Below are 22,776 nucleotides of genomic sequence, written 5' to 3'. Positions count from 1 at the left end.
CAGCACATCGAAGTCCTTCTCCAGCCTCTTCACATGAATGAGGTAGGCTGCGAGCTAGAGATTGTTGCAGCAACATTCCCCCCGGACTTGCCTAATGACGAGTTGGGAATCTTGTTTGACCAGGAGCTCCCGGACCCCCAGGGACAGAGCCACCGTGAGTCCAAAGATTAAGACCTCATACTCCGCCATATTGTTGGTGGCCTCAAAGTCAAGATGTACCATGTACTTCAACTGCTCGCCACGTGGGTCGATGAGGATCACGCCAGCCCCTGCCCTCTTGCTGCGGGCGGACCTATCGAAGAAGAGTGTCCAGTAGGGTCCGGTGAACACCGGAACCCTGACCTCCTGACGTGGGGGGTCCGAGCCATCACCCGCACTCCCAGGGACGCTTGGCGATGGCGTCTATTCCGCGACGAAGTCAGCAAGGATCTGACTCTTGACGGCATGGCGTGGCTGGAAGTCGAGCTCGAATCCGGCGAGCTCAGCTGCCCACTTGGCGATGTTGCCTGTGGCGTTGGAGTTGTGGAGGATGTCCCTCAATGGATAGGAGGTCACCACCACAATCTTGTGGGCCTGGAAATAGTGGTGGAGTTTTGTGGACACAACGAGTATGGCATAAAAAAGTTTATGCGTCTCAGGATACCTGGCCTTTGTCTCGTGAAGGACCTCACTGACGTAGTAGACCGGCTTATGGACGGTCCTGACTCTTCCAGCCGGAGCGGATCTTTCTGCTTGAGCTGGGGACCTGTCGGACCCCATGCTGCTTGGTGCTTCTCCGGGTCGGGACCCGGCCGAACCCTCCGAAGTAGGGCCGGTTGCTGGAGTGGTGGAGGCCCGACCTCTTTCTCCTCTAAGGGGGTTCGCGGGGGCCCCCTGCGGGAGATTCTCGGACCTCTCAGTGACCAGCACTATGCTGATCACTTCGGCCGTTGCTGCAAGATAAAGAAACAGTGTCTCACCTGGGTCCGGTGCAACCAGGACCGGCAAGGAGGTGAGGTACTGCTTCATTTCTTGGAAGGCACGTTCCGCCTCTTCAGTCCATGAAAATGGACTGGACCCCCTCATCAGTTTGAAGAAGGGAAGTGCCTTCTCCGCTATAACACCCTAAGGTAAAATTTCGAGATCTATAATGAATTTAATTGGGCTCCAGTAATTTTCTAAGGATTTATTTTGCCTAGCTTGCATTTATTTGTAATTTAATTCACAAAGAATTAAAATTTATTTAGGTTCAACATGTTTGTGCATTCATGCTGGTGCATAAGTTTTATTTGGTTGAGTCCATAGGGGTTGAATTCAAATTTGGGTTGAATTCAAATAGATTTGAGTTGGTGCGGGAAAAGTAAAGGAAGGAAACAGGAAGGTAGGTTAGTCGTTCTTTCTTTTCTCAGTCATTCATTCTACTCTCAGTCATTCCCGTTCTTTTCTCAGTCATTCCTTCTACTCTCAGTCATTCCCGTTCTTTTCTCAGTCATTCGTTCTACTCTCAGTCATTCCCGTTCTTTTCTCAGTCATTCCCGTTCTTTTCTTAGTCATTCCCGTTCTTTTCTCAGTCATTCCCGTTCTTTTCGCAGTCATTCCTTCTTTCTCAGTCACTCCCCCAGCTCGACCCCACCTGTCGGCCCCTTCTTCCTCCTCCCCTACCGGCCGCGCAACGACCGCCCGAGATCTCCGGCGAGCCCTCGTGCCAGCCCGCATGCCTAGGTTGCCCCATCGCCCCACAAATAGGATCCCTCAACCCCCTGCGCCCTTACCCCTACCCCGCTGCAGCCACCCCGAATCCTAGCACCGTCGTCGCTTGCTCTGCCGCGCAAAGCTTCCTGCTTCACCGTGGACCGGCCGCCCTGCTGCGCCCCAGCCCCAGCCAACCCCCACCTGAGCTTCGCCTCACCGCCAGGAAGCTTCCCAAGCTCTTCCCTCGTGACCCCGGCCCGTGCACTTGCCGGAATTTGAACGGGACCCGCCGCCGGTGAGAAGCTCCACCATCTCGATTCCTCGTCGCCGTTAGCCCTACGACCCTCTTAACCCCCGTGGCACCTCTGCAGGAACACTCCGAGCCGACCCGTGGTGATCAAAAGCAGGAGGACCCCCTGCAGCAGCCTTCCCCTCGAGCGCCGCCTGTCCTCGCCGCTCGGCCCTCGCCGCCGACCACCCTGCGCTGTTTCACCGACCAGTTCGGGCCCTCGGTGAGCATCAACACGTTCCCCTCTCCCTCTTACGCTAGTTAGCATGAACCGTAGGCCGCACCCGAAGTTGCGACGCCGTCGCCGGCGTGCGCCGCCGTGCAGACCCGCCGTCCCCGCGAGCCCAACCAGATCGGACCAGTCCGATCCCGATCGGACCGTCCGAACCCCGCTGTTCAGATCGGACCGTCCGACCGGAATGCGTCCGAACCGTTCGATTTAGATCCAACCGCCCAGATTAGAAGCCGCGTACCCCCCTTCAGCCGTGGTAGTTTTGTTAAAGAGCCCCTGCCCTTTTGAGGAATTAACCCGCCGTCCATCTCTAGTTCAAAAGTATTCGCAGACAGGTCCTTTCCTTCCATTTTGACCCCTGGGCTTCCTGGAATTAGTGCCCGCAGTCCATGCCTTGTGTTTTCATGGGTTAGCCCCTGCGTCTAGCCTTTAATTACATTTAAGCCCCTGGTTTGTGCGCAGAACCCCCTAGAAGTTCTGTTTTTCTCGCAGATAGGTCCCTGGATCTTGTTTCAAGCGTAGATTTCGCGTCTTAGCTCCGTTTTAGGTGTTCTTTATGTCCACGCGATCGTTGTAACGCGTAGAATAGTTTTAGCATAGTTTTGTGTGCTGTTTCTTATGTTTTGTCCTTGTTTGCATGTATGTGTATATGCTGGACCCTGTTTGGCGTTGCGATCGTGAGTAGACGCGGAGCCTTTGGACCAGTACCAGGAGCCACCCTCTTCTGAGCAGTTTGAGCAGCAGCAGGAGGCTTTCGAGGAAGGTAAGTATAACATGAATATCCTATCACTTTTAAATACAATTTTATACTGCATTTTAATTCTGTATGCCTATAAGGATTTCCTAGCCACCTTTATCCTTATATATATTTATACCTTGGTTTGCATTTTGGTTAGTTGTGCTAGGTTGATGCGCTATAACAAACTTGGTCCTTTTTAATTAAATTTGATTAATGGTCTTATGCAACTTAATCCTGAGCGTGGCCCTCTGTGCTGTGTGCTTGAGTGGCCCACGTCTCCGTAAAAGACGTTTTGTTAGAAACTTGTTTTAGGGGGTCAGCACGGTGCTTAGTGCTTGGTTGGCCACTCTCTATAAGGATCGGTTCATAGAGCGACAACCTGGGACAACCGCGCAACCACAAGACTGGAATGGGACGGTCTTGACTTACTAATTAGGTCGTGTTGGTTCGGGAGTAACTTACCTGCGTGGGCAAGAGGGGTGGTAAGCTTCAATGGTCCCTGCTCCTCCGGCTTGGTCTGTGCTGTGTGTCTTGTACCCCCGGAGGTGGGCCCCATCGTTGCTGATCCAGAATCCTTAGCGGTTACACCTTACCAACGTGATCCTTTGTAACGGTCTCGTAGTGTGCTTGCTAGCCATCTCACCTAAGGAAGTGTGATGAACAACTAGCGTAGCTCACGACTTGTGGGTAAAGTTGTGCAACCTCTCGAGAGTGTAAAACTGATATATCAGCTGTGCTCACAGTCGTGAGCGGCCCAGATCCTCCGTCTGATTAGTGGGGTTATCAACCTTTGATTAGGGAGATTCTCCGGGTGGTTTTGGTTTGAATGGTTCTCAGTAGTTCTTAATTAATACTGATTAATTTCTTATGCAACTTGGGTTATGATAATTCATCCACTTATAGTAAATAGTTTTAATAAAAATTGCCAAGACTAAAAGCTAACGCAGTTGAGTCAGCTAGCCTAGAGCCTTATAGTTTGTGTTATACTTGTTGAGTACTTGTTTCTACTCACACTTGCCTCTCTACTCTTCTGTTCTTTTGGATATCTTCGACTGCTGCTCAGTGCCCGACAACGTGGAGGACTACATCAGCGGCTTCGACGACTTCTAGGCGTTTGTCTCCCAGTCGATGTCCCTGTGGCGCCCAGCTCTTCATGTATCTCTTTTACGCTTCCGCAACTCTTGAACCGATTCTTGATTCGGTTGTAATAAAATAATTCATTTACGATTTATCTTATTGTTTTAAGTGATACGTGTTGTGATATCTTGATGATTCTGTTGTATATATATGCGTGACTTTATCCTGGCGCATATATGATTGCTCGATTTATGTTCTTTATAAATCGGGTGTGACATCCGCCAGCCTCGAGATGAAGCGGCTGAGGGCTGCAAGGGACCCCGTCAACCTCTGGACATCCTTGAGGCGTGCAGGGGGTCTCATTGCTTCAATCGCCCGGACCTTATCCGGGTTGGCCTCGATCCCCCGGTGGGAGACCAGGAAACCAAGGAGCTTTCCCGCCGACACGCCAAAAACGCATTTCTCGGGGTTAAACTTGGTGGAGGTCGCTCGTAGCTTGTCGAAGACTTGAGCTAAATTTTCTAGGAGGGAGTTTGATTCTCTAGTCTTGACAACGATGTCATCAACATACACCTCAACTATTTCTCTAACCAAATCACCTAAAGTGATGTTCATTGCATGAGCAAAGGTGGGTAGAGCATTAAGCAATCCATAAGGCATTACTATATAACAATAAAGACCATCCACTGTTACAAAAGCTGTATGCTTCCTATCATCCTCAGCCATTTTGATTTGGTGAAAATTAGAATAGGCATCTACGAATGACAGCAAATCACACTCGGAAGTGGAGTCTACAATTTGGTCTATACGCGGAAGTGGGTAAGGGTCTTTTGGGCATGCTTTATTAAGATTGGTGTAGTCGATGCACATCCGAAGCTTCCCGTTTGCCTTCGAGACCACGACTGGGTTAGCCAACCACACTGGGTGATAGACCTTCTCGATGAAACCAGCCTGTTGCAGTTTGCGGACCTCTTCACGGATGAAGTTTTGCCGCTCGATGGACTGCTTGTGTGGCTTCTGCCGGACCGGCCTGGCGTCAGGGCGGATCTTCAGATGATGCTGAATCACCTCCCTAGGGATCCCGGGCATCTGTGACGGTTCCCAGGCGAACACGTCAACATTTGCCCGGAGGAAGGCGATGAGCGCGCTTTCCTATTTCTCCCCCAGATTCCCACCGATGCGGGTGGTCTGGGAGGTCTCCGCTCCGACCTGGACGGTCTTCACGGGTACATCGTCCGTATGGGACGGAGGGACCTTAGGTGCCTTGGCCAGAGCCTTGGCACGCGAGGTGGAGGGGTCGGGCCTCTGGGCGCCAGCTGCAGGGGCAAGCCCTGTTGCCCGCACATGGAGCTTGTCAACCGCCACGACGGCAGCGGCCCGGTCGCTCTGGACGGTGAGGACGCCTGCCGGAGAAGGCATCTTCAGGACCAGGTACCGGTAATGGGCAATGGCTATGAACCGGTACAGGGCCGGTCTGCCAATGATAGCGTTGAAGGGGAGGTTAACCTCCGCCACCTCGAACTGCACGTTCTCGGTACGGAAGTTGTTCTCCGTCCCAAATGTAACCGGTAGGGTGATGGTCCCTACCGGTTACACCAGGTCCGGGCCCACTCCGGAGAATGGGCGCGAAGGAGTCAGCTTCGACTCCGGGATCTGCAGGTGCTTGAACGCTGCATAGCTGATGACACTAAGGCCTGCACCTCCGTCGATCAGCACGTGGTGGAGGCGGATGTTGGCGATGGTGGGTGCCGTGACAAGCGGCAGCACACCAGCGCCCGCCATGTTCTCCGGGCAGTCCGATGGCCCGAAGGAGATGGTGATGTTCTTCCACCACTGGTGGGGCGCCGGCTTTGGCGTCGCCGGCTTCACCGAGAGGACCTCTCGGCGAAGGGTCTTGACGTCCCGCCGGGAGACGAGCTCAGAGCTGCCGCCGTACATCATGTACAGCTTCTTGCAGCGCTCGTCACCACCAGACTCGGAGTCGGACTGGTGGAAGAGACCCTTGAGGTCTTTCTTGGGGGTTTGATACTCCAACTCCCTCTCCGCCGCGGCCGCATCGGCATCGGAGACCTTCTCCTTGCCGGACCACTGCGGAGGGGAGGAGCCTTCCCTTGAGGCTTGGTCGCGCCTCTTGCTGAGGCGCTCCGCGAGCTTCTGGATCTCGCGGCACTCGGTGGCACTATGGCGAGCCCCTGGGTGAACAGGGCACGACCCGAGGTCGGTACGCTGTTGCCGTGGGCGCTTGCCGCGGGGGTTCTGGCCCCCGGTCGTTGCTGCAGCATCGGCCGGACCCCCGACCCGTGACTTGTCGAAGCCATGGCTCTTCTTATTTTTCTTCTTGCCGCTGTCAGGGGCAGCGACACTGGGCCCACTCGTCTGAGCGGGTCCTGCCTGGGTTGCAGAATGCCATGCCCGGCCTTCTGCTGCCCTGGCGCATTTGTCCACCAAAGCGAACAAGGTGGTGACAGTTTCCACCTGGTGGGTCGCCAGTTTCTCCAGCATCTTCTCATCACGTACCCCCTGGTGGAAAGCCGTGATAATAGACGCATCGGAGATACGTAGGATAGTTCCACGTATCTTGGTGAAGCGGGAGATGAAGGCCCGGAGGGTTTCTCCGGGTTGCTGCCTCACAGCATGGAGGTGGGCCTCCATACCGTGCTGCTGATACGCACTGGCAAAGTTTGCCGTGAACTGTGCGCACAACTCCCCCAGGATCGGATGGATTCCGGAGTAAGGTTCATGAGCCAGGTCTAGGCTGGCCCGGTCAAGGCTACATGAAAGTAACTTGACATGACGGCGTCGTTACCTCCAACTGCCGTGATGGCGGTGATGTAGACCTGTAGGACTGACGGGTTGGAGGACCCATCATACTTTTCTGGCAGGTGTGGCCGAAACTTGGAAGGCCAGGCGACCGCGTGAAGGTGATCTGCGAGCGCAGCGTAGCCCACCCCGGACACTGGTGCCTGGACAGGTCCCTGCGGGGCCGGAACCACCGCAGCGAATTCGGCATCAAGGTCGCGACCCTCGATACTGAGCCGGCGACCACGCGCCCGCTCGATGGAGACACGGGTGTCCTCTCCCGCACGTCTGCGATTGAGCTCCGCCCGGAAGTCTTCGGTCCGTGCAATCCTCACTGACGGTGAGTGCACAGAACCGGATGCGCCGCCCTGACGACGGCGTTGCCTGGAGGTAGACTCCCCTGCTGAACATGGGGAAGCCTGCGCCAGGTTGAGGAGGCGGTCGACGTCGTCACGCCATTGCCTCTGGGCGTCGGGCGAGGCCGCCTCACCAGGGGGGTTGTTCGTAACCCCCTGGCTGCCATGAGCGGCCCATTCGGTGCGGGCAACGATTGGGCCACGGAGGCCCGCGTCGCAGCGTGCTGCGGTGCTGCCCGCGCCACCCTGGACGTTGGACGACGGAAAACATGTGGCGTCGTGGACGCCACTTCCTCGCCCAACTGGAGGTCGTGGTGACCATCTTCCTACGCCATTGCGGTCTTGAGGGTCGACCGAGCGCAAACCAAACCTAACTCCCCTACCTGGCGCGCCAAATGTCGGAGGAAATCTCCAGCCGGGTGGCAGAATGCACCCGCCTAATCCTATTTAAGGATGGGTTTGGAGGAGACTTAGGAGCGCTTGATCGATGTGCGGATGAACACAAGAAGGACACAAGGATTTTAGAGTGGTTCAGGCCGCCAGAGCGTAACACCCTACGTCCACTTGGGAGTTGTATTGATGGTGTAAGTCTGGATGGAACTTAGCCTGGACTTGTGTTCGTGTGTATGAACCTTGTCCGTGTCTCCAAAAACTTATCTTCTAACGAGTGCACTCTCCCTTTTATAGTTCAAGGGTGCGCTTACACTGTGCGGGGCCCCGACAAATGGGCCCGGCCAACAGGAGCCTGTTCTATGAGAGATATGGAGATCTTCATCTTCAGCTCCTCTTCGTAGTCCTCTCAATCGGAAAGTTGATGTGCGTATCTACAGCCAGGATATGGCCGTGTGCAGCCTTATCCGCACAGTGACCACTGTCAGTGGTACCCAACAGTGGAGCTGTGTTACCACTGCTGGGTGGGAACCTATCAGGCGAAGGAGTAGAGCTGTCCCGCCGCGCCGTTGCCTCCGCGCGCACTGTAACAGCGCACGCCTCGGCTCACCTGTTACAAGCCATCATCGCGCCGCGCATGGTGCTGTGACGGGACTGTACGCCGCCTGCGCACTGTATTCGGTGACACGATGCGCCGCCTTGGAAACAGGTGGGCTTACCGTGGTGTCAGCCTACCTGCCCCGTGTGTCAGTGGCAGGCCACACTTTTTGACTTGGGCGCGCCCGGCCCAGCTACCGCATTAAGTGCTGGTAGGTGGGTTGGAGACCCGCGGAGGGCCTCCTGCCACAGGCACGTGGCAGGGCCAGCCCCGCTCCCTCTGCAGGGGCGGCACCTGGCGGCACCATACCCCCTTCCTGGGGGGAGAGAGGTCTGGGCCCCCGAGGCCGGTCGGAGCGGTCTGGCCTGTGATGGTCCGGCCATCACACGTGGCGGCCCCGGACCTCCCTAGGGAGTCCGGGGCTGCGGGGGCTATCCGAGAGCTCCCCTGCCTTCCCGGGCACATGGAGACCTCGGATCTTTAAGAGCACGGGGGAGGTCCGGAGACCATGGTCCCAGCTGTCAGGCCCGGGCCGTACGTCACGTCACCCAAAAGACGAAGGGAAGATCACGGATAGTGAGACGCTAAGAGCCTGGACACCCTAGCAGGAGGTACCCATGTCCGTATGTACCGACAGACGGTATGGCCCACTCTCTTCTCCCTAACATTGATGAGTATTCGTCATGGCCTCGACTGTTGTCGTGATAGTCTCTCTCCGCTGCCGTAACCGGCTACCCTGCAGCCCAGAGCTTTTTCATGTAGATACATGAAACACACATACCCTATTTCTCCGAACCCTAGATCCTGCTGAAGTTTTCTAAAGGTGAAAGAAGTGGGAGAGATAGGAAGGGGGAAAAAAAATCAGATGTGAGAAAGAGTAACATATCCAAACATGGTATATGTTTTTTCTACTAAAAATATGATAAATGTTAAAGCCTTCTCGTTTATGTCAACTCCTCGACTGGCGTCACCTCAACTATCTCCTTCTCCATACAAGGATCAGTCTCACACACACTTAAGGATGCAAGTGGGTACCAAATAGTATTTTTTTGAGTTGGCTAATTAATTACAATGGTATGCCACTGCAGTTCATTTTTCTTCCCAAATTATTTACGCAGAATGCCATTCTAATTTATTTTATTAATTTTTAGATCGATCCAATGATCCAAAATATACGTAACTTGCATCCCTACTCACACTCATCCATCTCCTCCCTCACTATATATCCTTGATATTATTATTGTGCACAAAACATTACAACATATCTTCCTCTATTAACACAAAACATTATAACAGAAAACTAATTATGAAAATGTAATGGAGTATCCAAACATAGATTTATTTATTATTAGTACACTGCATTACAAAAGGCACACAGAAATTTTTTTTTTCGTTTGTAAAGGAGTAGTTTATTTTCCCGTGCCAAAAATATTTGTTGCGAACAGCAAGATAATGTTGGGGGGGAAATGCACGCGCCCACACAGCGGCACGGCGACCCGTTTCCGTTTTGGAGTCCACGACTGAAGTCTGAAGCAGCAGATGAGGACATGAGGTGATTGAAGTAGTTGAGAAGCACAAGGAAACGACGGCTTCCCCGTCCCGTTCCGTTCCCGACGACTCCCGCGAGAGGCGTGGGCGAGGCCATGGCCTCCGCCACCGGCTCCGGCTCCGGCTCCGGCCAGCAGCAATCCCCAAGCACATGTACCTGTCTCTCTCCAATTCGATCATCTTCCCTCCTCTTAGTGTTCGATTCGACTCAATTCCCAACTCTAGAAGGGTTTGGGATCCTGATTGATGCCTGATTGGATGGGATCCTCGCCCTAGCAGCAGCAGATGCTGACCCGGGAGCTGGGGCCGAGAAGCTCGTGTTCGAGGCGCCGCCGCAGCCCATGAGGGAGGACTACGTCGAGAACGCGGTCAAGTTCCTCTCCCACCCCAAGGTCAGGGGCTCCCCCGTCGTCTACAGGCGGTCCTTCCTCGAGAAGAAGGGCCTCACCACCCAGGAGATCGACGAGGCCTTCCGAAGAGTCCCTGTAAGATACCACGCACCGCCTCCTTGGATCCACTCCGATAAAGGCCGCAAGCAGCTTTACTCATGCCCTCTCACCTGCTTCTGATTCTGCTGCAGGATCCGCAACCAAGTGCTACTACTGCGACTGCTTCACAACCACAGCAGCAGGGTAAGTAAAACTACTAGTTAAATTGGTCGGTCCCTCTTGTTTGTCTCATACTCTCATCTCAACAGGTTGATTTCAGTCACTAACGAGCTTGCCTTGTGTCGCTTTGCCTGCTTTTCAGCAAACATCCAGAATCAATCCACTGGAGTCCAAACTTACACACCAGTGCAGTCTCTGCAGCCAGGAACTGCTGGCCCTGTAGTCCTACGTAGGCAGCCCAGGTTCAGCTGGTACCGAGCATTCCTTGCTGCAGGGCTGTTGCTTGGTTTTGGTGCCAGTGCTGCTGTCTTTGTCAAGGTATTTCTCATTGCTGCCCAGAGTCCCAGACTACTCTAAACGTTTCCAACTTTCTGGCTGACTAAGCGAGGCATGTTTGCTTGTAGAAACTGTTCCTTCCCAGGCTCAAGTCTTGGATACGCAAAGTTGTAGCAGAAGGCGATGAAACTCAAGGCAACCAACTTAAGGCCAAGATTGATGAGGAAACGGCAGAGGCTGTAAAGGCTTCTGCATCTGCTGTTTCTGCTATTGCTAAAACGAACCAACAACTGCTTGCTTCAAAGGATGAAGGTTTCACTCCACTTGCTCATGTTTTGCTTCTTCTTTGTTGCCAATAATGTTTATTGTATTCTTGTTGGCAGAAAAGAAGATACTTGTGACATTAACACAAGCTCTAGATTCCCAAGCCAAGGAGTTAAAATCTTTGAGTGAGTCACTCAATCATAGCAGGGAGTCCATAAACATTACCAGGGAGGATAGGTTTTCTCAGTACCGTCCACTGGAAGAGCATGCCTCTCCTGCTATAAGGAATGGTCAGTGTCGACAGTTGATGTTGCCTTTCATGCTTCAGTGCTTGGCTCTGTTATCAGAACAATACCTCGTGCTGTGTAAACTTATCTGCATGCAGGCCATAAATTAGAAAATTTTGCTTTGTTGTTCCAATATAATTGCTGACCCTTATCTATGAGAATCTAACAACACTACTGTTTGTTTGATTGCAATTCCAGGGCCAGTTAACAGTTCATGGAGAGCTTCTCAGGTGTGCACTTAGAATGTCCATCCCGTATTCCTGTTCCACAAGCATGCTCTTGCTTTGAATCGGTGTCCTATTTCTAACTTTCCCTTTTTGTAGCAAACTAACATGTATGGCGCATCAAACGGCGACTTTGGCTCTGGTTGGTATCTTTTCCGATATCCTTTTTCTTTCTTTGCCTTCGGAGTGTGGTGTTTCCTTGTTTCTTTACCTACCGTTGGGTTTTTTTAGCAGGGAGGTCTTCATTTGCGCCAGCACCTATCGAACCTATGTCTGGGTCATTTTCAAGATCATATGCGGAGGTAAGGAGCTGACCAGTTTATATTTGACATACTGTGCAACCATAGATAAATTCAGCTGGTTAGCCCAAAGGTGTGTGTACTCATGAGTCCTGAGACCTGAGGTTGATCCCCAGGTGGAGAAACAACCCAGTCAAAAGAAGCAAAACTAAGTGGCATCCATATAACATCTGTAAAATTAGTTGGATTGACTTGCGCACAGTCTGAGGTGAGGTGGCACATCCAGTCTAATCAACTATCTGAAGCATATAGTATTTGCTGGCCGCCAGCCTTCTTTCAAGTTTCTGAACAGTTTAAAACTTAGTTGGTCAGCTCCAGAAAATTTTGCATCTTGCTAATCAGTTCGATATGATTGTGTACCAAAGAATTGTTTGCAAATCCATCATACACAAATGCTTGCTTCTGTATTTTTCTTAGACATTATCTGATCAGATCTAAAATAGTTTATTTGATAAGATTACATGGCTGAAATTTAAAAGATATGTCATTCCTTTCTAACCAGGTATATAGAGGTTCATGTTCTTGACAAAGCTGGTCCTTTTAGAATATATTGGCTATTATCTTCTCAATATACATGTTGCTTGATCTCCCAAATACGTTTATTCGTGAGATGTGCATATGGTTTAACATATTTTCTTCTACGATTTCTTTATTGATCAGTTGAAAGCTATTCAGCTCTGTCACGATGTCATCTGTTTCTATAATTTTGTGGAACTCTTAGCTAAATATATGCACCTGCATAATTGATAAATATCTCACATATTTGTATTATTGACCATTCTCGCATCTATAACTGTAATGCATAACAGCATGTACTTTATCATCGACCATTTAACTTATCAGTTGTCACTGAAAGCATGTGCCCTACTATGACTTAACTACTACCCTGATTGTATCTGTGTGCTTTGAGCAGACAATGTCCACTGCGCAACGAGGGGATAGGTCTTCTGGCAGTAAGGTGAGGAGATGTCCTGTGTCTGTTGCATTTACTGACAGAATGATGTCTTCGAGTTGAACTGACTTCCACATCATTTGTGTTTTTTCCCTGAAAAAAAATTACAGCCATGGGAGATGCAGCAGTATTCACAGCAGAGGCCTGGTTATGGATCCAACTCCCAGTTGAGTGATGATGGATCATACACTGATGCCCAGGAGAGCTATCCTCCTTCCTATCACCAGAATGGAAAGGCCCCTGATTTTCAAGCAGATGAGCCAAGGCCTTTGACCTACAACCCTGGGGTTGAGGAAAGGCCTCTGCCTCAGCGCCGCTGGGTGCCCCCTCAGCCTCCAGGTGTTGTCATGCCAGAAGCAGTGGCTGCCATACGTCAACCAAAGACCCTTCCTAAGCAGCCATCCAGCATCGTCTCTGAGACAGCTAGTGAGATGCAGGTGAATGGTGCTTCAAGTGCGTCGGCTGTTGTCACCGAGGTGCCTGTTAATGGAGCTGCTGCAAGTGATGCTGGACGTAGCGAGATCGAAGAACAATCAGAGGCCATCTAAGTAAAAGTGAGGTCCACCAAGAACCGAGAAGCAATCTAATCTAGATCCGGGTACATCTGGGAGTTTGTCATATATTCCTGAATAATATCTGTATCAGAACAACAGCACAGCAGCGGAAGATGGATACCCATAATTCAAGAACTTACAAATAGTTTCTATATTTAGGTTAATGCTACTTTGTACACAGAAAACGTATCAATAAGATTATATGGTTGTGCATTTGGGGGTTCTTACAAAATGTGCTTGTGAATTGTTGTCTTTGGATCGTGGGATCTGTTATTAGCACCATAATGAATAAAATGGAGATGCTTGTTTGTTCGTTTGCTGTTTGCCATTCAGGTGAGCTGTTATCTTTCTTGGTCTTCCAAGGTTGAGCACGACTGACGTGCACATGGATAGTCATCGTCAGTTCATGCTCTCCTCAGACCCCCGTCCAGCACGTATCATTTAGATTCAGTTGGGCATTTCTGTTGTGCATGCATCATATCATAGGATTTTTTTTTTCAAAAGGCATACCCATCTCATTTCAGTGGGAATTGCACGGAAGGATTCAATTGTTTGATAATTACCGTTAGCCTGCTAAAAGCTTCCCAAATACATGCTTATTCTTTTCTTTAGACGAAAAAACACGTGCTTATTCGATTCTTGTCTTTAATTTTGGACTAGATGGGAACAAAAAGCAAAGGGATTAGGGATATTACCCTGAAAATGGATGATAAAGATATATATATAGCAGAGTCTAGTACAAGTTACCACTAAATGGAGCAGCGATGCGTGCAGCAGTTTTACCATTTACACGACTAAATGAGATGATGACAACTAGTATTGCAGCTGCTGAAATGGACCTCAGGATCTACACTACAACTACCAAAGACTGACGATCAGCAGCTAGAAAGAACAGGGGTCAGTACAAGAACCTAGCAAGGGGTGGTCAGGCAGAGATGCACGGCAACCATACATGCTTCTGGAGTGCCGGGTGCTGATTGCTGACTTGCTGAGCTGAGCCTAATGGTGATGACGGCCGGTAGCAGAACGACCCTGCAGCATCTTGTCAACCTTGGCCAGAAGACCTTGCATTTCTCCCACAAGGTTGCCCATGGCCGGCACCGCTTCTTCAGGTCCTCGTCGGTTCAAGGACGCGATCATCTTCTCAAGGTTACTCCTGATGTCTGTGAGCGGGAGCTTCGGGACGGGCGGCGGCGCGCCGCGAACGGTGGGAGGGAGGTCCTGGAGGCTTGGCACCGCAGATGGAGGTCCGAACGCGCCGAGAGCTCCCGCGCAGCTGAAGGCGGCCTCCGCTTCAGCCCTGGTGGCGAACGCCACGCGCGCGCTGTGCTTGTCCTGGGCAATGGCGGTCTCGGAGTCGATCACGGAGCCGAACCTGCGGAACGTGGAGACGAGGTCCTCCTTGGAGGGCAGAGGAGTTCCCGCTGCGAAGTCGAGGACAAGTGCCACGGGGTTCCCGAAGTGCTGCTGCTCGTGCCCAGCGCTCCTCATCCTTTTCTTGTACTTCTTCTTCTTCGCTGGCGGAGAAGGATTAGCGAGACCATTTGCTGCATTGACAGCAAAACCAGCCGATTTGGGTGCCCGAATCTGTCCATCGGCAGTTTTTCCAACGGCAGGAGGAGCTTGGGGATTCTTCTTCGTCTTGGCTGGGGCTGGGGATCCATCACCAGGCCTGGGCATGGCAGGGCCTGCACTGAGGTTGGCCATCGTGTGGCCGCCGCCGCCACCACCAGCAGCAGCAGGTGATGGGGGCTTGTTGCTACCACCGCCGGCGGCGGCACGGGAACCGGGGTGAGTGTCGAAGGTGAGGGTGGTGGCCCTGTTCCTGTTCCTGTACAGGGTCAGGAAGCGGAGGGCCTCCGGATCCACCCCCTGCCCCTGCTCCTGCCGAAGCGCGGCGGTTAGGACAGCGGACAGCGCCTCCGCGGCGGAGACATTGGGCGGCGGCCCCTCCCCGGCGACCTCCTCCTCCCGGACATCCGTGTCGGTGTAGGGAGGGGAGAGGTACCTGCTCCTCTTGCGCGCGCGCTTGGTGAGCGCCAGTGCCACCTCGTCGACGTCCTTGGCGGGAGGTGGTAGGGCCAGCGGGCGCGGGCTGCCGCCAATGCCAACCCCCTCCATTGAAACGGGCGGCAGCCGGGGGGCCGGGGCGCCGACGGTGAGGGAGAAGAAGCTCCGGCTCAACGGCAGCGAGGCAGGGTGGCGTGGACTCCTCGACTGTGGACTTGGAAGTGGAGGGTGGGACCCGCCACTCCTGGGAATAGTTAATGATGCGCTCTACCTCCCTTCCACGTGTACGCCATGCTCCGGCTGCCAACAGACACTCCGTGTCACTTGGCGTACATTGTTCCTCCCCGCTGATCGCGATTATTTTCAGAGAGGTCCAGAAATGAAATGAAATGAAATGCGGTTGGATCATTTCGCCATTACAAGCTAAGCTAGCTCCTTTGGTCGTGGGCATAGTTTTGATGACACGGAGGCAGAGATCGAAGTCCATTTTGGGAAGTCGGCCGGGGCTGTTGTTTTTGTTGAATGGGATCATTTAGGAGTATGTACATGAGCATGCCATTCTTTCCCATACAGATTTAGCAGCGTGCTTGATTTGTTCATTCATCCCATGAGCGCGACTCTAACACGGTCTGATGAGCGATGATGATCTACTAGCTCCAGGCCATATATGAGAAACAAAACCTTACAGGAGACCCATTCCTATTTCCTACCCCCAAGTTATTATCCGATCCGATCCATAGTTCATCATATGGGCGTAAGGTGAATGGGGCATCCGTTCTTGAGCCTAGGGAACATTGCCCACTTCTCAAGGCTTGTGTCCTCGTCTGCCATCTCCCATCTGCAACAATACCCAGTAGCATCGGTTAGCCTTCCTGAATTCAGTCCCTCCTGTCCTGTTGATCGGCTAAACAGATTTCGATCATTCGCCGTCGTCAGCAAGTACTGCTAAATGGTCTGAACCTGAAGGTCGTAACAAGCCGGTGCAGGAAGATGAGCATCATGATCTTGGCGAGGCTCATCCCCAAGCAGGTTCTCCCGCCTGCTCCGAACACCAGGAAGCTGTACGGCGGCTTCGTATCCTCCCCCTGTTCAGTCCAATGCGCACACGTGTTAATCTGCCAAAACTAAACTGGCTCTATCTAGTTGCCTTCTTCAGTTCATCTTAGGCTTACGCACGTTGAACCTCGAAGGATCAAACATGGTGGGGTTGTCGTAGATCGTCGGATCGTAGTGCAGGGACCTCGCATCGACGTTCACAATCCAGCCCTTGCTGATCTGAAACCCTGTTGCGATACGTTCAGTATTCTACTTTCAGACCGATGGCTTTCAGAAGTTCGAGCAGATCGAGTACCTGCAACCTGGCAGTCCTCGAGTGCTACCCTTGGGAACCAGGAAACTATGCTGGCCATCCTCAGTGATTCTTTCACCGTCTAGCATGCGCAGTGCAAGAACACCCAGATTATTCCAGTGCATACTGCTGATGGCATCAGAAAATTCAGATGGGCAGCTGTGATGGATGCTCAGGATTCAGACCTTGTATGCAAGCTCCATGCTGCTGAGATGTTGGAGCGTAAGGGGGGAATCCTGGTGCTGCTTGGGTGCCAGCTCCAGCTGAACCGACTGCATACATTACATACACATCAGTATCAACAAGAAATTCGTCAGGCACCTTGAATAAGATCCAGACGAATCGGATTCGGATTGGTGGACTGACGGACTGGCTGATTGACCCACCCTTAAGGTTTCTTGGAAGTCTCTGCTGTCAGCAAGATACTTGACCATCCATGTGACTGCGGTCGCTGTTGTTACCTGGCCTGTAATCAGCACAAGCAGGCAGTATATATAGACGTCCTCTGAGAATTATGATACGTTGCAGCACAGCAGGTGTGCTCAGCTCGAGCATGTCGGATCTCAGGCACATACCGGCGATGATGAGCGTCAGGATGTTGTCGAGGATCTGCTCGTCCGTGAGGAGCGCCTCGTCGTCGGTGCCCGCTTGCTGCTGCTGGCTCCGGAGGAGAAGGCTTTGCAGGAAGTCCATGTCGTCGCCGCCGTGATCACCACGCTGCCGCAGCGAGCCGTCCCGCCGTCTGGAGGCGATCTCTCGCCTGAGCACCTCCATGATCCGCTTCCGTGCCTGGAGGCCCGCGTGGAACCTCGTGCCCGGCAGCCTGAGCGGGAACGCCAGCATGGCCCGCGTCACGGCCAGCACGTCGCCCTGGAGCTGCCTCTTGGCGTCGCGCGGCAGCGTGGCCACGAGCATGTCACAGATCGCCTCGAAGGTTACGCCGAGCGCGGCGTCGAGCACGACGACGGCGGCGGAGCGGCCCGAGGTGGAGGCCCAGTCCCGCATGAGCCGGAGCGTGAGGGCGTCGAAGGCGGCGGCGAAGGACGCGGTGGCCCGGGCGTTGAAGAGGGGCGCGACGGCGCGGCGCAGGGAGCGGTGCGCGGCGTGGGAGGCGCAGAGGAGGCTGTGCTCGCCGAGGAGGTCCGCGACGGTGCGCACGTAGCGCTTGGAGAAGCCGGCGGGCTCGGCGGCGAGGAGCGACCTGGCGGCGTCGGGCGAGGAGACGAAGACGTGGGTGGCGCCGAAGAGCGCGGTGCGGAAGCAGGGGGGCCCGTGCCGGCGGTGGCGCGCGTGGACGAAGCTGTAGAAGCCCTTGCCGCTGCCGTTGGCGGCCACGAAGGCCAGCGTCTCCACGACGGACCACCACCAGCCGCTCCCCCTTCCCGGCGGCTCCGGCGGTCGTGCATTATCGTCCTGATGCCGCCGGTTCTTCTTCTCCTTGGAAATCCTGCCTTTGAGCTTGAGGAGGAGGCTTTCATTATTAGATGAGATGATCACGACACAGAAGCAGTAGATCGCCGACGAAGCGGCCAAGAGAAAGAGGCAGACGGCGGCGACCAAGGAGATGCCGCAGGAACTGGCGCCAGCAGGGGGAGGAAGAAGACTCTGGCTTTGGCATGCTGCTGCTTCGAGCTGGTGGTGGCGCATGCCGCCGTCCATGGATACGACGGTGAAGAACTTGGCTTCCCCAGTGCTCGTCCGAAACAGCTCAAGTTAAAGCCTGCCTAGACCCTCGAGTCCGTCAAGTGGCGGCACAGTGGGGTGACTTGTCAGGTCAGGATCAGGAGGTCAGCTCGGCCACTACTGAAGAAGATAGATGCTCCTTGTTTCTTCGATCGGTAGCCCATGGTCTCGCCGCCTGGTGTCAGTCAATCACGTTGATGCAGGTTGCAGGGCACGACAGGCCAGCCACCAGCCGCGAAAGTTGCGGCGCGCGTGCCGGAGTTGAACCGCGACAGTCCCCGGCCCCGACATGGATCGACCTGCTGAGCAGTGATCGAGCACTAGCAACCGGGGCACCTAAACCCTATTGATCCACCATCCATCCATCGTTGACGTCAAGCAGCAGGAGAGCCGGCCGAGAGTGGTGGTGCTTTCCGTCTCGCCATGGCACACGTCTCCTCGATCGATGTGTGGATATGATGTGATGTGACAAGCAGCATCATCACTCCCGCGACAGATGTTTCCAGTGCGCGCGCCTTTGCTTGGATGTCGTCGATCATGCGTTTCCGATTGCTTGCTTGCTTTATAGCTGCACCTGGAGGGTGCAGTGGAGGCCACCTTGCCAAGCCTTTCGATCCTCACCATCACGAATCTAGCTAGTCCGCACAAGATCGGACCATCATGTTGACCGCCACATGGAAGTAGCATCTAGCTAGTCTGCACAAGACTACTGCCAAACAGCACTACTAGCAGCAGCTGGTGCCTAAAATGCACTCTCGATTGAGCTTCCAGGTTTCTGCCCACAGGCCACACTGCTGAAACCATATCGAGGGGAAAAAGTTTCAGTCACACACCCACGTACATCACCAGACAGATTCTCACTATTTTGTCAACGACACAACACTGAGTTAAGCTGCGCAGATCATAACTACAACAGGACCATCATTGCCACCACCAACAGCCAATTAAGTACACGGCTAATCATTCGAAAATGACGGGCAGCCTAGGTTTCTTGCATGTTTCTGCACCGACTACAACAGGGGTTTCTTCTGTTTATGCAGAATCTGCACAACTACAACAGGAGAGGGGTTCTATTTGTTTCGGTGGGTCCCAACCCAAGCGTGTTTAATTACCATTCCTGAGCAGAGAAATGGAAGCAGGAGCAAGGCACAGAATAGCCACACCCTACCGCCTCAGCACTGGCTTGTAAAGAACAACTGTCACAAACTTCGCCCTGAACCGGTGTGTGATCCCCAGAGCAACCACGGATCTTGTGTTCTCTTTCTCGATGTAAAGGTGGTTGAGCACAACGGTCTGGGGTTGAGGTAGGGGGCTTGATTCATCTTGGCTTGGTGGGAAGCTCAGTACCGTATGCTGGAGATGAGGAGGGACCAATGGGGGCTCCCGACCTTCATCTTCATTTCCAGGAACAGGGTTGTTGTAGCTAGCATCCGGTGAAGGTGGGACTTCAAATCCAACAACATGGACCCCTTCCTGCATCATGGTTAGCCATCATAAGCGAGGAAGTAATTGGGAACCTATGCAAGGTTATATTCTGATAGTTCTTACATGGTCATCCCTGCCATGTTGGTCCATATTCCAACAGCTTGTTGCCTACACTGGAGAAATAATAGAAGATGTTCATGTTAGTAAAGAATTTAAAGAAGTAATCTGCACAGGGACATTAGAAAATACAATCCAAATGCCATGATCATACTAACTACAAGATTTCAAGTAACAATATGGAGCTAAATGCTATTCCCAGAGATCAATTTTGGACTAAAGTTCTTGGGAAAAGATCATGGTCATATCATATACTAGTTAAATATTAAAAGGTACTAAAACCCTGTAAACGGTGCTCCCTCTCACACTTGATCTTGTAGTGAGCACAGGAATCATCCTTGCAAGTTGTAACTGATTTTTCTCTTTGAATTGAAGTTATGTCTATTTATATACCATAAAAGATATGTAATGTATCACTCTTGATGATAGAAACTTAGGAATTGTCAACAATGGCATCTAAGACAAACGGCGCAGTCATAAATCATCTCAGCTACTTGAGCACTCCTGGATCATGCAACCAAGCCGTAGTAGCCTGTGAAATACCCTTCAAACTTAAAGTAATCAGGACCCCATGGAAATGACCCCTTTTGGCTAATAGTTCAGTTATTAGAACACTGATTTCAAGTAAACACATGAACCAATTGGTAATTCGTATTATCCTTGGCCAAATTTGACTTGGAACTATGGCAATAGGAATAGGCAGGAACCAACGAGTTAAATTATTTTAATTGAACACATTAAGTCAAATTGGGTAACCACCTGCAACAGATAGAAGGGAGCAAAATAACTGCCTGTGGTTGCCGGAAATTAGGTGAATCAATATTCAACGCATGTCAATAGAGAGCGAAAACAAGACAAATTGAAGGAAACATCATCAATGTAGCCGGAAATAACTTTATTAGAATCCAAGAAACCTCTTAGCCTAAAAAAGTAGGAAAAAGACAGATGAAGTAAACTATTATATGAAATCTACATCAACACTCAGCAATTGGAAGAACCATCAAAGTATTTAGAGTTTAGAGGTTTGTAGTATTGAAATGATAACCAAACTCAAAACCTAACGGATTCACAGAAAACATTATTACTAAGGAAAAAAAAAAGCCAAAGTTACTCACATTCTGCACCAACATCTTACAGGGTATGCTAGTATAACTAAGAAAAAGTGCCAAAGTACTCACAATCAGCACCATCATTCATTAACTTAGGAGGTCTACTAGTTTAGAAGCTACAGATTTTATGGAAGATAATTTTTGTAGCTAATTTTTGTTGTGGGGCAACAGCACAGGAGTTATTTGTAGCTTCTAAACTAGTAGAACTAAGTTAAGTTTTGTAATTTTACCTGCAAAACAATTGGTTCAGTCGGATTGAATTTTAGGGTGGACCTCAAGGGGCGGTGGCCAAATCATCTCTCCACACAGCTCTCCAATAGCATAGAGAATTTGGTAAAATAACAACTGATTGTTTCCAAAACTCTTCTAAAATTGAGCGATCAACCTAAACCTACAATTGTGGACAACCACTTGCAGAAACGTGGGAACTTGTTCCTCAATTGAGCTGTTAATTATGTCTGTAAGCAAGCGATTTTTGTCCTTAGCAATATGCACAAGTGGAAAAAAAGGCTCTCCTCATGAGAAGTTGTTCTACACAGCGCCGGCTATCATTGTGGAAAATGAACCTAGGTTTCAACCCTAATTTTCTCTTTCAGATAAGGGACCGTAGCAGGATGCAAGTGGGTACCCAATAGTGTTTTTAGGGTCAGCTAATTAATTATGATGGCATGCCACTTTATTTCATTTCTCCTCCCAAATTATTTACGCAGAATGCCATTCTAATTCATTTTATCAACTTTTTGGGTCGACCCAATGACCCAAAATATATATAATTTGCATCCCTAACCGTAGGTGACAGGTGGTCTATGGCACAAACTGCATCTATGCACATTGTAGCAACAACTCTAGCAGCCTGACCAATAATTTTGCACCGCTTGACAGCCAAATCATCCATCTAAAACATTTTAACCAATGATAAATTGCAATTAGAAATTGACAGATACAAATCAAAATCACATATGAAAGGAAAAACAGCCTCAGAACTCATCCACGTTGTGTATTTAGCATGAAGTTCAGTTAAGATTGGAATAATTCAGATAAGCTTAGAGTTATAGCCAGGATTTGACAACTCCCTCCTATGAAAAAGGCATCATGACAATATTACTTTGCAGTTTTTTTTTGCGACAAACTCATGCAACTAAGTATGTTCGAGTGCTCAAAACTGGTATGTTCGAGTGCTCAAACTTTATACTACTAACAACTGGTATGTTCGAGTGCTCAAACTGGAGAGTGCAGCGAACGCCTGGTATATGAGGAATCCAGCAGGGCATACCTTGTTGCTCCGGAGGGGATTGCGATTTGCGAGGCCTCCTTGCTGGCGGTACACCGGATCTGCAGCAAGAGGAAGAAAAAGTCAGGATGGGGAGGATCTGGGCGGTCGGAGGAGGGCCAACCCTAGTCTCCATGCGCCATGGGCGGACCCAGTGTACACCAGGGGCGGACCCAGCATAGGACATGGGTGTACACATGTACACCGATAACTTTCGCAAACGAAATCGAAGTTAGTAGGTAATAGATTGCAACTGGATCAGATCCGAATACAAATAGTTTTGTTAGGGTTTGGAGTGCTCCGTCTCGAACAGCAGAAGGAAAGAGAAGGGGGGCGGGCATACATGGTGGATACTCGTCGCCGGCAAAGGGGTGGGCGAAGACGTGGCGAATGGCGCCGCCGCTCGCCCAGTCGTCGCCGCCAGGGAAGGAAGACCAAGGGAGCAGAGAGTCAGAGAGAAGGGAAAGGGGGGAGAAACAGAGATGAGCCTGAAGCCCTGAGCCCTGAGTGGGGAGGGCTGTCAATGAGCCGAGCTCGAGCGAGCCTGCCACCTCAAGCTGGATGCTGGAGCCCGATAGCATCCCGAGCCGAGGTCGATGTGAGCCTGAGTTCCCGCCGAGCCTACAGGGTTTGAACTGTCGGCGAGCCCAT

The 22,776-nt window shown here is 51.6% G+C and overlaps 4 protein-coding genes across 8 annotated transcripts; 1 reads left to right on the top strand and 3 right to left on the bottom strand.

Annotated features, from left to right (window-relative positions):
- The first annotated feature begins 9,679 nt into the window (after positions 1–9,679).
- On the top strand, positions 9,680–13,476 carry LOC112887144 (peroxisomal membrane protein PEX14-like). Of its 4 annotated transcripts, none has more exons than XM_025953241.1 (11): positions 9,680–9,852; positions 9,976–10,184; positions 10,280–10,331; positions 10,450–10,625; positions 10,712–10,895; positions 10,967–11,137; positions 11,333–11,364; positions 11,458–11,500; positions 11,593–11,660; positions 12,571–12,615; positions 12,720–13,476. In XM_025953241.1, exons 1-11 carry the CDS (start codon positions 9,795–9,797, stop codon positions 13,155–13,157), a joined length of 1,476 nt encoding a protein of 491 aa, XP_025809026.1. In that variant the 5' UTR covers positions 9,680–9,794; the 3' UTR covers positions 13,158–13,476. The 4 variants fall into 4 exon arrangements, with proteins under 4 accessions (XP_025809026.1, XP_025809027.1, XP_025809025.1 ...); XM_025953242.1 differs by having other exon boundaries at positions 9,681–9,852; positions 9,979–10,184; XM_025953240.1 differs by having other exon boundaries at positions 9,681–9,852; positions 9,979–10,184; positions 11,590–11,660.
- Positions 13,477–13,894: 418 nt separating this feature from the next.
- LOC112887145 lies at positions 13,895–15,531 on the bottom strand. Its single transcript, XM_025953243.1, has one exon. It carries the CDS (start codon positions 15,282–15,284, stop codon positions 14,163–14,165), a length of 1,122 nt encoding a protein of 373 aa, XP_025809028.1. The 5' UTR covers positions 15,285–15,531; the 3' UTR covers positions 13,895–14,162.
- Positions 15,532–15,734: 203 nt separating this feature from the next.
- On the bottom strand, positions 15,735–18,476 carry LOC112887143 (abscisic acid 8'-hydroxylase 4-like). The gene is made up of 7 exons (XM_025953237.1): positions 17,097–18,476; positions 16,908–16,987; positions 16,707–16,793; positions 16,525–16,603; positions 16,350–16,456; positions 16,134–16,258; positions 15,735–16,011 (listed from the first exon to the last, which is right to left on the bottom strand). The coding sequence occupies exons 1-7, from the start codon at positions 18,178–18,180 to the stop codon at positions 15,918–15,920; spliced, it is 1,656 nt and encodes a 551-aa protein (XP_025809022.1). The 5' UTR covers positions 18,181–18,476; the 3' UTR covers positions 15,735–15,917.
- Positions 18,477–19,042: 566 nt separating this feature from the next.
- Positions 19,043–22,721, bottom strand: LOC112887146 (SNF1-related protein kinase regulatory subunit beta-3). Of its 2 annotated transcripts, none has more exons than XM_025953244.1 (4): positions 22,469–22,721; positions 22,129–22,187; positions 19,753–19,797; positions 19,043–19,677 (listed from the first exon to the last, which is right to left on the bottom strand). In XM_025953244.1, the coding sequence occupies exons 1-4, from the start codon at positions 22,704–22,706 to the stop codon at positions 19,369–19,371; spliced, it is 651 nt and encodes a 216-aa protein (XP_025809029.1). In that variant the 5' UTR covers positions 22,707–22,721; the 3' UTR covers positions 19,043–19,368. The 2 variants fall into 2 exon arrangements, with proteins under 2 accessions (XP_025809029.1, XP_025809030.1); XM_025953245.1 differs by having other exon boundaries at positions 19,753–19,802; positions 22,469–22,575.
- Positions 22,722–22,776: the final 55 nt, after the last annotated feature.

Source organism: Panicum hallii, chromosome 3 (assembly GCF_002211085.1).
Source record: "Panicum hallii strain FIL2 chromosome 3, PHallii_v3.1, whole genome shotgun sequence".
NCBI lineage: Eukaryota > Viridiplantae > Streptophyta > Magnoliopsida > Poales > Poaceae > Panicum > Panicum hallii.
This window is presented reverse-complemented; position numbering and strand designations above follow the sequence as displayed.

Coding starts and splice junctions, on each gene's coding strand:
- LOC112887144 (XM_025953238.1), top strand. CDS start 9,795: ATGGCCTCCGCCACCGGCTCCGGCTCCGGCTCCGGCCAGCAGCAATCC. Junction 10,626..10,711: donor GTGCTGCTGTCTTTGTCAAG/GTATTTCTCATT, acceptor GTTTGCTTGTAG/AAACTGTTCCTTCCCAGGCT. Junction 12,616..12,719: donor ATAGGTCTTCTGGCAGTAAG/GTGAGGAGATGT, acceptor AAAAAATTACAG/CCATGGGAGATGCAGCAGTA.
- LOC112887145 (XM_025953243.1), bottom strand. CDS start 15,284: ATGGAGGGGGTTGGCATTGGCGGCAGCCCGCGCCCGCTGGCCCTACCA.
- LOC112887143 (XM_025953237.1), bottom strand. CDS start 18,180: ATGGACGGCGGCATGCGCCACCACCAGCTCGAAGCAGCAGCATGCCAA. Junction 16,604..16,706: donor GCATGGAGCTTGCATACAAG/GTCTGAATCCTG, acceptor TGCGCATGCTAG/ACGGTGAAAGAATCACTGAG. Junction 16,457..16,524: donor CGAGGACTGCCAGGTTGCAG/GTACTCGATCTG, acceptor GTATCGCAACAG/GGTTTCAGATCAGCAAGGGC.
- LOC112887146 (XM_025953244.1), bottom strand. CDS start 22,706: ATGCTATCGGGCTCCAGCATCCAGCTTGAGGTGGCAGGCTCGCTCGAG. Junction 22,188..22,468: donor CGGCGACGAGTATCCACCAT/GTATGCCCGCCC, acceptor CTCTTGCTGCAG/ATCCGGTGTACCGCCAGCAA. Junction 19,678..19,752: donor AACATGGCAGGGATGACCAT/GTAAGAACTATC, acceptor ACCATGATGCAG/GAAGGGGTCCATGTTGTTGG.